The following is a 13,707-nucleotide window of genomic DNA, read 5'->3' as shown; positions in this document are numbered from 1 at the left end:
ACTTACGATTTTCTAATTACACAATATCCACGGACACCGATTATCTACACTCTGCCCAAAGTACACAAGTCTTTATCTGCACCTCCTGGCAGACCAATTATCTCTGCTGTTGGCTCCCTGTATCAGTCAGTTTCCACGTATATTGACCACTACCTTCAGCCTCTGGTACAATCCATGCCATCATACACCCAGGATTCCAGCCACGTGATCAGAAGACTCCAGGAGTTGCCATCCCTCCCACCTAATAGTATACTAGTAACTATGGATGTTACCAGTTTGTACACAGTTATCCCACATGACCAGAGAATTCAAGCCTGCAGACGTGCATTAGGATCCCCACCTCCGAAGGACGTCCCTGTGGAGTTCTTGATTCAATTACTAGAACTCACGCTAACGAGAAACTTCTTCCAATTTGAAAAACTTTTCTATCTCCAAACGTCGGGCACAGCTATGGGCAGTGCATCAGCACCTTCATATGCTAACCTGTTCATGTCCGACTTTGAGACGACTCAGATTTACCCTTATCTGGGCAAGTCCGTACTAAAGTACTTTCGCTACATAGATGACCTGTTTATGATATGGACTGATGGAGGAAGCCCTACTATCCTTTCATCAACATCTTAATATGTTGGATAGTCCCATCAAATTGACGCTTAATCACAGTAAGAAGGACATAGACTTCCTAGATCTTAACATCTTTTTTGTAAACTGTACACTAGGGACACGGTTATTCCGGAAACCAACAGATTGAAATTCCATATTGCATGCTGCCAGCAATCATCCTCCAGCTACAACACGTGGAATCCCCTACTCTCAGTTCCTAAGAGTCATACCTAACAATAATGAGAGGAATACTGCTGAACTCCAACTACGTGAGATGCTAGACAGATTTTTGGAGAGGGGCTACTCACAAGATTTGCTGGTCTCGCAACTCAACAGAGCACTTAAACATACACAATCAGATTTGCTTTGTACACCCACAAAAAAAGAACAGCCTGTTAACCCTCTAATATTCAGTACCACCTTCTCTATTGCTTCTCGTCAACTCACAGCCAGTATTGATAAACACTGGCCTATGTTGAATATGGACGAATCTCTCAGTCTCTATTCGGCCAAAAAACCCATGATGGGCTACAGAAGAGGGAAAAATCTTAGAGACCTATTGGTCAGGACAGATATGGAAAGGGCACCCAGCATTATTCTGTATATACTAATGTCTTGCTGCCCTTACACTAAACAGCTTGCTTGCTGGACCCAATAAGTGACAGAATTTTGCTTATTTTAATTGTTTTTACCAGTTTTCCAGAACGATGATTCCTTATACACCCTGGCACTACCAGTGACCTCTGTTCTCCAGCAATTGCAGCATTTAGCTAGAGGTGTTACCCTTGAATAGTGGGCTCCCCCGTTTATGGCTCCGTCCTAGCCTGGGTATGTGTATATGGACAAGAGGTGGTACGCTAATGTAAGAGTAACTATTGGGCCGCCTGTGTTCTGCACTTTCTAAGGGACCAAATGTGGAGATGTAGGCCAGCCGGCGGATTTCCGCAGACTGACTACTATACCGCGATGTCCCAGACTCACTGCTGTGAAGCGCTACTGTCGCTGCTATGAGGTTTGTGCGTGGTTACCAAGAAGCCAGTTGGATAAGTGATGAAACGTTTACAAGAAAAACTAAAAACGAAATGTTCAGTTGCCTTTGACTTAATTACTAATTATCATGACTTGGATAAATGAGACTCTTCATAGACACTTACATCCCATTACTACCAAAAATGGAATCCTGTCAATATTGTCAGTGTAATCCTCATTGCCAGTAATGAGGATGATTTTGAGGGGAAGTTTACTAACATGTAGTAACAAGTGAATTGCAATTTTTTTTCCATGAATCTTGTCTACTTGTTACTTGTAAAATTGTTCATAGAAAAGTCTTATGATTATTGGCCGATAAACTAATTTTTAAAGAATTCCTGTCCTACTTAAAGTGACTTTTTTTTATTTGCAATATTGAAAACCCAGAAAATTAATAAATCTGGGAGTAAAGATTCTTGAATTATTTTATTGATCTAAATAATTAAAGATGGTTACATTGGTGTATTGTTTCCATGGGACAGTCCATAAACCATTTCTGGGAAATTACCCAATAAATATTATTTTAAATATTAATTGTTAGGCCACAGAATCAAAAATACCGAATGAAGTAAGAAGTCCTGTGGTAGACATTAGACAGAAGATTTAATAAAATGTAAATCCCAGAAGTAGGGTAGTCTCAGTGCCTGACCAAATTTATTCAGTGTCAGTGTAATCCTCATTGCCAGTGATGAGGATGATTTTGAGGGAAAGTTTACTAACGTAGTAATAATGAATTGCGTTTTTTTTTACACGAATCGTGTCTACTAAATACTGAATAAGGTCCTGTGGTAGACATTAGACAGAAGATTTAATAAGACTTAAATCCCAGAAGTAGGGTAGTCTGAATTTCTTCACACTCCTCTGTCATTCTAAATATATTGAATACTTTATAATATTGAGACTGATTCCCATCTGTGTACCATACATTCACAGTTATTAAATATCCCACAGGCATTGCAGAGTTATGCTACCCAAACATATGTATTTTGGTTAAGGCTGCATTCCAGAAAAATATTCAGCTAAATTTGGAGGTGAATTGTTTATTTTGGAAAGAAGAAAGAACAAGAAATACAAGAAAAAAACATGTCAAACCTCTTGATTATTTTATAGAAATATTCATTTATGTTAAAATTAACATTGTCTAGATGTTCAATGCTAGGCACACATTCATTTCTGTGTTTAGCCAACCTGAATCGGTCTATAGGGTCCACTAACTGTGCCTATTTTAAGAACAAGAGTAGCAGTAAAGTTCCAAAGTTGAATCAGTGAATGGGAAAGCCTGACATCCTGTCATTTAGGCATCTCGCTGGAGAAATCTACACTGGTGGTGGTCCTGAAGAATCTTTGACAAGCACTCTGGCAGTGTTTAGGCACCTTTAGAGTTCAGTAATACTGGATTTTGTTTTTGCTAGTTAACTTTAGTTCAATCACACAATAGATTTAAAACACTGAGCTGTTGAAAATCACTATATATATATGGATATAATACACTGTTAGGTCGTTTTTAGATGCGATGGAATAGTTCAATAACATTGATTAGACGGTTACTATGTTGGTAAGACTGGCAATGAAAAATGGATAGTGCCTTTATTTGATTGATAGGAACCATATTGTGCCAAGGTAATTGACAATGACAATGAATGTAGATGATCACCTCTTGAACAGTTAATGCTTTTACATATAGGCATTCTTACCTTGGTTCTCCTGTGGTGGATCTTTCATGCACTCCACCACAGGAAAAGATGCCCTGGAATTTTTATTAATTATTATTCTTTATTAGAGCTTTTACACGTGCTCTCTTACATGCTTTCCCCTGTGGTGGATCTTTCATGCATTCTGCCGCAGGGGAGCACAGGAAGAAACACAACCCTGCATTTTCTATAAGCTTGTACTCACTAGGGCACAAGGAAGTGCCAAATGTAGGTGGAATATGCCCCAGTGACTACAAACTATAAGGAAATATAGGATTTTGTTTCTCTCTTTTCCCTTGAGGTGAAATGCATGAAAGATCCACCACAGAGGAACACAGGTAATAAAGCACATGCACAGAACCCTAATAGTGAATAATGCATGGCAACAACACACTAATTCATACATTTCTTACTAATATACTGAGAAATTACAAATAATTTAGATAGATTTTAGCATTTTTTATTTTTAAGATCTTAATAAAAGAACATTTTATAAACTTAATTTATCTGTATTAGTATAACTTTTCACTAGTTATACTTAGGTTAAGGTAATGCTTAAACATTTATTTTATTTCCAAGTAAGAATACTGTTGCAATTTTCTTCCTATTTTATTTTTGACCTGAATGCAAATATTTCCTCTAGACATGTTCGTAATGCTGACAAAATAGCATATTTGTTCTAGTTGCTCTTGTGTTTAACATATTTAGTGCCACAAGGAAAGTTTTCAAAGACAGACAAGTGGTAATAATATAGTATCAAGTAATTTTGACAGGTTTACATGGAATTGCAGGCATGGGGAAACTTTTGGCATCTGCTATTGCAGAATTCCTACTTTTGAAACATGACTGTAAGCTTGTCACATTCAAAGTACAAATAGTATTTAATATGTGAGTGGAATTATGCTGGGTTGTTCCATTTATTTGTGTAAGAGTTACTTATAAACAGTATAAGCACAACTCAAACATGCATCACGTACAGAGCCCCTTGAAACTGCCAACCTGCAAGGCATATATGCATTTAATTTGTTTTTAACTGTTTCTAAGCCATGAGCCTTATTCCTTAATTTATAGAAAATTCCAAACATTTAGGATGTGCCTGTGACAAATGATCACCTTTAATTGTTTACTCTTGTGTGTAGAGAGAAAGTTATGCCATTAGGCTATTGTTACACACAGCATTTTCTCCCAGCAGCAGATTGCCTGAAACTGCAGATGCCACTCCTTATTGAGAAAACCGCTTACAACCACTGGAATAGGTGGCTTCTGTCTTGAAGAAAAAACTGAACCTGTTACAGCACAGTACCGGGCACCCATTGTACTTTATGGGCAGTTTCTGGAATTTCTCAAGGGGCAGAAACATGCATTTTGTACATTGGCCTTAGAGGAATTGTTCAGTGAAAAAAATTAAAAAAAACAGTAAATAGATATTATGTGCAAAATAATTATTTTTTGTTTCCACTGATTGGTTAGGGTAGTGACTTGAGGGGGCCAATGGGTCATAACTGTTGCTTTTGAATTTGAGCTGAATTCTGAGGACCAATTGCAAACTCACTGAACAGTTATGTCCCATGTGGGACCCCTTCAAATAGCTGAGTAAGAGTTAAAGCGATGTAAAGCAGGAAGTCGTGTTCTGGCTTTTATGTTAGACATCCAGTTACTCCAGCCTTTATACATTACATTTTTGGCTAACTAACTATATCAGAAACAATTTTTATTTTGCACAGCCTATCTATTTAACTAGTTTGTATTCACCTTTATTCACCTTACCTCAAATACTTTGTAGGAGTATCCCAACTCCAGTACTATAAACCGAATCTCTAAAAAGAACTTTCACAAGATACATAAGGCCTAATCGAGGTCCCACATTTAATAGGAGAATCACAAGTAATTTGTGTGTGTTTTGTACTTTCAACAGTGAAATGAAACCATTTATTAAGCAGGGCACACCAATTTTATATAAAATAGTTTATTAACATGAGTAAACATCATTACAAAAATACAAATATTAATAAATGGTGATACAATATTTTTACAGTATTTACATTGAATAAAAAAAAACATTATTCCTGCTGAAAATAATGGGCTCTTTTTACTTAAAAAGTTAGGTTGTATTGCTTGGTACTGGTATTACACTGTGGCAGTCATATACTGCACTGCAGCAAAAGCAGACCATCCTAATTTCAACTATAAATGAGACCTCTGAGAAATTATTTAAGGGACCAATTGAAAAAGGATTATACATTTAACTGTACTGTAACACTGGCCTTGCATCTTCTAGAAGTATTTAAATCAACCTTCAGTGGCACATAAAATGTCTAGAGAAGATGCTTCTGTCCATATATGGGGAATACATTACATTAAGTCCACTTTTGCAATTACTCGCTTCTTTCAGCAGAACTGTCTGCTGTAGAGAACATATTGAATGGTTAGGGGTTTCTGGAAAGAAAGAGGATTTTGACTGCCCTTGTTCTCCCTGAGAAGACTGACAATCAAAATAGCCAATGAAGTATAGCTATTTCTCTAAATGTCAAGTCTTTGAAGTATTTTAAAAGTGTGCATTTACTGGCATCACTGCAGGTAATACAGTTATTATATTTAACCTACAACCTTGGCACGAACAATTTTTATGGAGGTTACATGGCACATTTTATTTTATATCACTAATAATTTTATAGGGAAGTTACAGTATGTGACAAACTGTATTTTATCAAATAATCAAGGCAAATAGATGCTACACTAGCATAAATGGCTTGATATACCAATTGATATACCAACCATTTAAAAATGCCAAAAAGTTTCAACATTAAAAAAAAAGTTTCAGAATGACCATCTCTTGAACTCAAAATATGGAACAATTTTCTCTGGTTCTGTCCATATGCAAAAACTAGAAAACTATCAATAGGTGTAAAGTGCATGGCAGTGAATGCAATTCTGCAACTAAAGAGTAAGGCAAAGAATCAGAGAATTGTCATTATGCATATTTTTTAATGTTGCATTTATTTTGGCTTTCATACAATCATTTTACCTTAAAAAAATCTTTGAGACACTGCCCAAAAAGACTGACAACAAATATACATAATTTTCACTGAGTACCAAGCAACTGTCTCTCGCACAGCAAGATACATCTTCTTAAATATTTATTTACAATATATTTCTTTGTACATCATAATACTGACATTTCAGTGGTAAAATTTAACTTCAAATCATGGCAAAATTCTTCACGTTTACATTTAAGAAAATCAAATACTGCACGTCAGGGTTTCATCATATTTTCCCCCTAAAATTTGGTTCTGTTGAATAAGCCAATAATTTATACATTTCAACACTTTGCTTTATAAAATAATTAAACAGTTGTCGTTAATAACATTTGTTGTAACTAAGAAAAGTGAATCAAATTTAAAAAAGCACAGATACTAAAATCCTAAACTAAATTTCTGTCACAAGCATCATTTCAAAATACAACCAAGTGCATAGCAACACTACTGGTAGTTATTAGCAGAATAGGGTTGGCACTCTTTTTGAAACAAAATTTTGTACAAAATGATAATTGATAATATGGTGTCTTTAGTAGTTGCAGTAGGTTGTTATGAACATATAAAATGTTATTGATGGCTTTTAGCACATGCACAGTATAAAAACCTTTCTTATACTAAATGGAACTAGTGCTGCCAAGAGATGTTTTATTTGTGGGTGATGGAAATAATAACTGTAATATTTTCATGTTTAGTGTTAGTGGCCCTAAGAATTTATGGACCAAGTTTTGTATTATTTCAGGTTTTCCTTTACTTTCTAAATAGCAAAGTGTAATTTATAGATAATTGCCTCTTTTATTTTATGTATTTGTTTAATTATAGAAAAGATAAAAAATACATTCAGTGTTAAACATTAGGTTCATTGGATTACATGAACCACTGGAGCAGCATAAAGAAACCCAAATAAATGCTTTACTCCCGCCCCCCCTTAAACATCAAAAAGTTATTCAAGTATACTCAGGAAATGTCACCTTACGTAATTAAACGTAATACTTAGAAGACGATGTGCCCATACATTTTAAAAACAATGGGAAACAGTAAAACTTGACCATCAAGTAAGTTTTAGGCATCATTACTATAATAATAATCTGTATACTCAGTGTTTTGTCTTTATGGAGCCTTATACGTTAACATTATTTTATGTATCCACTTTGCATAATAAGCCACCCTGACAAAAATGACTGGGCGCTTTTGGATGGCACAACCACGTCCAGGGATAATCACTCCTTGTACCAGATGTGTCCTGTTTTCTTCACAAATGAGTGGTCCTCCATAATCACGCTAAAATGCAAATGAAAATACTGTGCTATAATTTAACAATGTCAACATGTAAACACCAATTGTGGGTGTTCCTATGTAGTTTTTATACTACTGTAACGAGTAAAGTATGTTTTCTTGTCTATCGAATGCTGTTTGAAAATATGGAGAGACTCTTCTTACTGTTTTCAGCCTCCATCACTGCCAGTTAATGTATCCTTTATCCACCCTGGAAAAGTTCAATGCTCTACCTAGTTGGTGCCTATAGAAACCCCTTTATTAAATAAAAAAAATTGGTAGCTTGGAAGCTACTGAGGGAAACAATATGAACAGGTTTATAACTCTTCTAACAGGTAATGAGCATCAATGGTCCAAATACTAAGCACATGCCAATGGTGTTTAATACATAGATACAGCTGGACCCCCCAAGGCAAAGATGGACATTACCTTTTATGTAACTTGTAAAGCTGCAAGGAGACCCCAAGGCCACCCTATCTGATTTTTTGTAAAGGTGAAGGGACATAATACTTCACAGGGGCTCTATTGTGTATATGTCCACCACTTTATCAAGGGTGTTCAATAGGTGTAGCTTTTGTTATTTACAACAGGTCATTCAAACTGTTAATGAATTTGTGCTACAAATCTGTGCCCTGTTAAGACTATTGGAATTAACAACCAGATCTATACTATTATTAGATTCTTTAGATTCTTTATTAGATTCTTCTTAGAATCTTTCAGTGCATGACCTACAATGAAATATTTATATGTGTGTGTACTGTATATACCTCACACGGTCCAATGTTAGCAGTTTCACCGATGGCGCATATTTCAGATTCATTAACCGTGATTTTTCCCTTGTGGTTTTCATTACATTTTTCATTTCCAACAATATGCAGAGTACCTTCCTGAAGCTGCCCATCATAATCATTAGCTGGAAAATACAATCATTGCATTACAATCTTTAATAGAAAATGAAACCTTAATTTTTGATTGAAATCTTTTTTGCATTCATTTGCTATAGTAGTTACAGCAGTTTTAATTCAAATGGGAAATGAGGCATATTACAGTTTATTACTAGAATTACAAGAAATGTTACATTCAAAACCGTAATGGAGATTTGTATTGGATAGTATAATATATCTGATACCCAAAATATTTGGATAGTTTTTTTTTTAATAAGAGAACTCCATGTTTCAGATAGAGCATGTTGGTCAAATGCAACAACAGTTTCTTAACCAAGTCAGAATTCCTTAGAGATACCAGACTACTGGCTCAAGGCTCTGCTGCAGATGTGTTTCCAATGCAACCAAATGGCAAGCAGCTGCTGGTAGGGACAGGCAGTTTTTGATTGTTCTCTGTATTTGTACTGTAGAAAGTTGCTATAGCAATTTGATTTGATTTTATAACAAAAACTTACTTCCAGTGTGTCCCCATCCATATACTGAACACGTTGTTTTTTCTGGAATGGTGCATCCATAATTAGGCAGTTTTATTCTATCTACATAGGCATTCAGAGTTGCAGGTCTGGTAAGAAAAGACATATCATTATCTTTTTCAGTTTTTCTCAAACAAACGTGTTTACATTTTAAATTATCAATAATGGGGAATATCATAGCAGTAGCATTAAAGAAAAAGAAGATACATCTTGTAAGCATTGAAACAGTTAAAGTTCACAGTCAACAGCTCAACATTAAAAACTTTGTGTACTTGGAGTATTATAGTAAATCACAAAAGTTTACTACTGGTAGAAAGAAATTCAAAAGACCAAAGGCCACATTCATGATAGTAATATTTTTTGAACAATAAAAAAACAAAGACAAAGATGTAATCTAGAAATGTATGTATAATACTCTCAATTCCTTATCATCATAAAAGGTCAGGTGAGGAAAATAATTTATCACACCTTTGCTCAGTCTATCAGTTTATCTCAGAATATCAGAAATGTGAATCTGCATGCAATGCAATACATAGATGAAATGGTGTTAATTTGTTTGAGTTTAAAGACTTTGACTTCTGTTAGCTGTAGTTGGAGGTGGTTGCAATGAATTGTATGCAGTAGTTGTGAACTTGCAGCTATGTCATAGTGAGGAAGGTTGATTAATTTTTCCGCCAAACACTATGTATATATTGGTAATTTTTATAATAGTTTGTGACTTTGAGAAAGGCTTGTGTGATGGATTCTTAATACATTTTTGGTAATTCAAGTCCTGTAGTCCTGTGAGTGCGGCTTCTTCAAGAAGGTATGTTGATTTCAGATGGTGGCATGCACCCAGGCAGGAGATAAAGACTTTAATCGTGAGTGCTAATTCTTTGGTGAGTATATATATATATATATATATATATATATATATATATATATATATATATATATATATATATATATATATATATATATATATATATATATATATATATATATATATATATATATAAAAAACAAGGGAAAGTTGTGCTCACCACTAGTTTTTAAAATCATTAGGCGGGGGTGCAATGAGGGTGTGACCACAAAATACATATAGACAAATACAAGATTCCTCTGCACTCAACCCATTATCAATATATTTAAGACAGAGACATTTTGTGCATACTGCTACTGAAAAATGCCTTACCCTTTAAACAAAACAGGGATTGTTTGTCCATATATTGCAATATATTTAAGCTGGCCAACTACGTCAAAGTCATCCCATATCTGGCCAGTCCTATGCTCAATTTTCATTTGATTCATTAAGAATTCTATGGTTTCATTATACATTTTATAAAAGGGACGAATGCGTTTTACCTGCAACTTACTAGCTGCTTTCAAAGTAAAACTCCCAAACTTGGCTGCCCTTTTATTAGACACCAGTGGGATCACCTGACTATAGTTGGAGGGGGTGGGAGCTACAACATGGAGCTGGTCACTGCTCTTGTAGAACTATAACAAACAAGGGAAAGTTGTGCTCACCACTAGTTTTTAAAAGGGCAGCCAAGTTTGGGAGTTTTACTTTGAAAGCAGCTAGTAAGTTGCAGGTAAAACGCATTCGTCCCTTTTATAAAATGTATAATGAAACCATAGAATTCTTAATGAATCAAATGAAAATTGAGCATAGGACTGGCCAGATATGGGATGACTTTGACGTAGTTGGCCAGCTTAAATATATTGCAATATATGGACAAACAATCCCTGTTTTGTTTAAAGGGTAAGGCATTTTTCAGTAGCAGTATGCACAAAATGTCTCTGTCTTAAATATATTGATAATGGGTTGAGTGCAGAGGAATCTTGTATTTGTCTATATGTATTTTGTGGTCACACCCTCATTGCACCCCCGCCTAATGATTTTAAAAACTAGTGGTGAGCACAACTTTCCCTTGTTTGTTATAGTTCTACAAGAGCAGTGACCAGCTCCATGTTGTAGCTCCCACCCCCTCCAACTATAGTCAGGTGATCCCACTGGTGTCTAATAAAAGGGCAGCCAAGTTTGGGAGTTTTACTTTGAAAGCAGCTAGTAAGTTGCAGGTAAAACGCATTCGTCCCTTTTATAAAATGTATAATGAAACCATAGAATTCTTAATGAATCAAATGAAAATTGAGCATAGGACTGGCCAGATATGGGATGACTTTGACGTAGTTGGCCAGCTTAAATATATTGCAATATATGGACAAACAATCCCTGTTTTGTTTAAAGGGTAAGGCATTTTTCAGTAGCAGTATGCACAAAATGTCTCTGTCTTAAATATATTGATAATGGGTTGAGTGCAGAGGAATCTTGTATTTGTCTATATATATATATATATATATATATATATATATATATATATATATATATATATATATATATATATATAATATAGATAGATCGCTAGATAGATATTGGGGGAAAAAGCAATTGATTGGTCAGAGAATTAGAAAATTCGGAAAAATGTTCTATGATGTTTGTTCAGTTTAATAGAATCATACCATTAAAGTAACCACTTAGTTTGGTCTGTTTAAATAAATTGTGGTTTAGATTCACATGCAGAAGATGGTAAAATATTGCCTTTCACATAAACCAACGAGAGTTGTCTATTTAAGGAGAAGCCTGTGCACCATATTTGGGGAAAAATGGCAAAATGGGAGCCTTTTTTCCTGTGAAGAATATTTGTAGTATAGTAGAAAGAAGGTTATTTAACATGGTAGGGCAAATGTACATGCTACTGCAAAGCTAAAAACACCTTAACCTCAAAGGGATTTCGCTTGTGTTGACTCAAAAAATTTTCAAAACTTTCCATAGTTTTCAAAAATGTTATAGAAAGTTCTGCAAGTTTACTCTTTACTATTATAACAAAATCCTGATATAACCTCTGTGACTGAATTTAGGGTCATAGGCATGTACCTGTTCTCTAAGAGACATAAGGCTGGGTAAAGAATATCCTGTTTTTACATACAACATGGTAATTCTCAATCATTTGACATTGCCTATACCAGTGCTGTCCAACTTCTGTGGTACCGAGGGCCGAAATTCTTTGGCCTACGTGGTTGAGGGACAATAATGGAAGTCAGTTTTGGCCACTCCCCTTTTTAAACCACACCCACTGTAAACCACACCCACTGTAAACCACACCCACATTACCACAAGAACTTTTAAGATCATATCCACATTAACTGTGGTAGCATATCAAAAAAACAAATGGTTGGTGCTCACTGCAGGGAAATCCCTCATCACTCATATGTGAAAAATTTAAGTCATGTTAAAACATACCCTTAAATCCATACGCCTCCTCCTCCCCTGTGGATAATACAACAACCCCCCCTAACACAGGCTTAAACATCTTAGGGGCCCTTAACAACAATTTCCAAATGCTAACAAACCCCTACCAGGTTTACATCCCACAGGTAGCGTAGGGCAAGCAGAGAATGGCACACCCAAGCAGCACTGGGCAAGCAGAGAATGGCACACCCAAGCAGCACTGGGCAAGCAGAGAATGGCACACCCAAGCAGCACTGGGCAAGCAGAGAATGGCACACCCAAGCAGCACTGGGCAAGCAGAGAATGGCACACCCAAGCAGCACTGGGCAAGCAGAGAATGGCACACCCAAGCAGCACTGGGCAAGCAGAGAATGGCACACCCAAGCAGCACTGGGCAAGCAGAGAATGGCACACCCAAGCAGCACTGGGCAAGCAGAGAATGGCACACCCAAGCAGCACTGGGCAAGCAGAGAATGGCACACACACAGGGAGCATAGGGAAGGCAGAGCAGGAGACAGAGAAACATATCAGGACTCTAAGATGGACAGTTCATACTGTGCTTCATACAGTGACACAATGCTGTTGCCCCTCCTGCAGTTTTGTGAACAATGTGGGCAGTTTCAGTCTGGATCTCAGGTGTGAACGGTACAGGGATTAAGGATGAGAACAATAGAGGTGTCACAGGTGTGAACAATACAAGGGATTACAGTCTGAATTTGAGGTTTAAACAATGCAGGGGCCAGTCAATCTCTGTAGTGATACCTTTTAAAGTTTACACATGTTAAGCAGTCACTGCAGGCAGACTTTCATGTGGGGGGCCACACAAGGGGGCAGTGGGTCGCATGCGTCCCGCGGCCGCCAGTTGGACAGCCCTGGCCTATACCTTCATGCATGTTTCAGAGAACTGTGACTAAATTGTCTGGCTGGGTGAATGCTGTGCACTGATTTGTGAATTACCTAGTATTATGTGAAGGTTCTTCTCCACACAATTCTCAGTATTGTTTGCAGCATTTTTTAAATTCTGTTAAAAATTTTACTGTGGATATTGCATATATAATTCAATAGAAATATGGGAGGTTCGTATCCATTTATTTCATAATAACAATGAAACTAAACCAAATTATATTCAAATGGGATGAACTTAGTTTCATCATGGACACAATTAAGCATTTAAAGTCAAAAACCCTTAAAGCATTGCAAATTATGTTAACTAAAATACAAGTTTTTTCCATGGTTTAGAATATAAATTTTCAGGAATAAATTATTTTCTATAGAATGTTTATATGCACAGTTGTCCAATATTCGGGGGAAACTTTGTGTACCCTCCATGGGTCTTTCAAACAAATTGAACTCACACAATCCCTCAAACTCCCTTCCTTTTTTCTAAAC

The 13,707-nt window shown here is 36.1% G+C and overlaps 1 protein-coding gene across 1 annotated transcript in view; it reads right to left on the bottom strand.

Annotated features, from left to right (window-relative positions):
- Nucleotides 1–5,795: 5,795 nt before the first annotated feature.
- The window catches only part of hgf.S (hepatocyte growth factor (hepapoietin A; scatter factor) S homeolog), a 78,832-nt gene continuing 70,920 nt past the window's right edge, over nucleotides 5,796–13,707 (bottom strand). Inside the window, exons 16-18 of the mRNA XM_018255753.2 lie at nucleotides 9,030–9,136; nucleotides 8,398–8,543; nucleotides 5,796–7,636 (exon numbers count right to left, since the gene is read on the bottom strand). Of these exons, the coding sequence (XP_018111242.1) occupies nucleotides 7,466–7,636; nucleotides 8,398–8,543; nucleotides 9,030–9,136 (424 nt within the window). The 3' untranslated portion in view covers nucleotides 5,796–7,465. The remainder of the gene's footprint in view (nucleotides 7,637–8,397; nucleotides 8,544–9,029; nucleotides 9,137–13,707) is intronic.

This window comes from Xenopus laevis, chromosome 3S (genome assembly GCF_017654675.1).
Source record: "Xenopus laevis strain J_2021 chromosome 3S, Xenopus_laevis_v10.1, whole genome shotgun sequence".
Taxonomy (NCBI): Eukaryota; Metazoa; Chordata; class Amphibia; order Anura; family Pipidae; genus Xenopus; species Xenopus laevis.
Note: the sequence above shows the minus strand (reverse complement) of the source record. Positions and strands in the feature narration are given on the sequence as shown.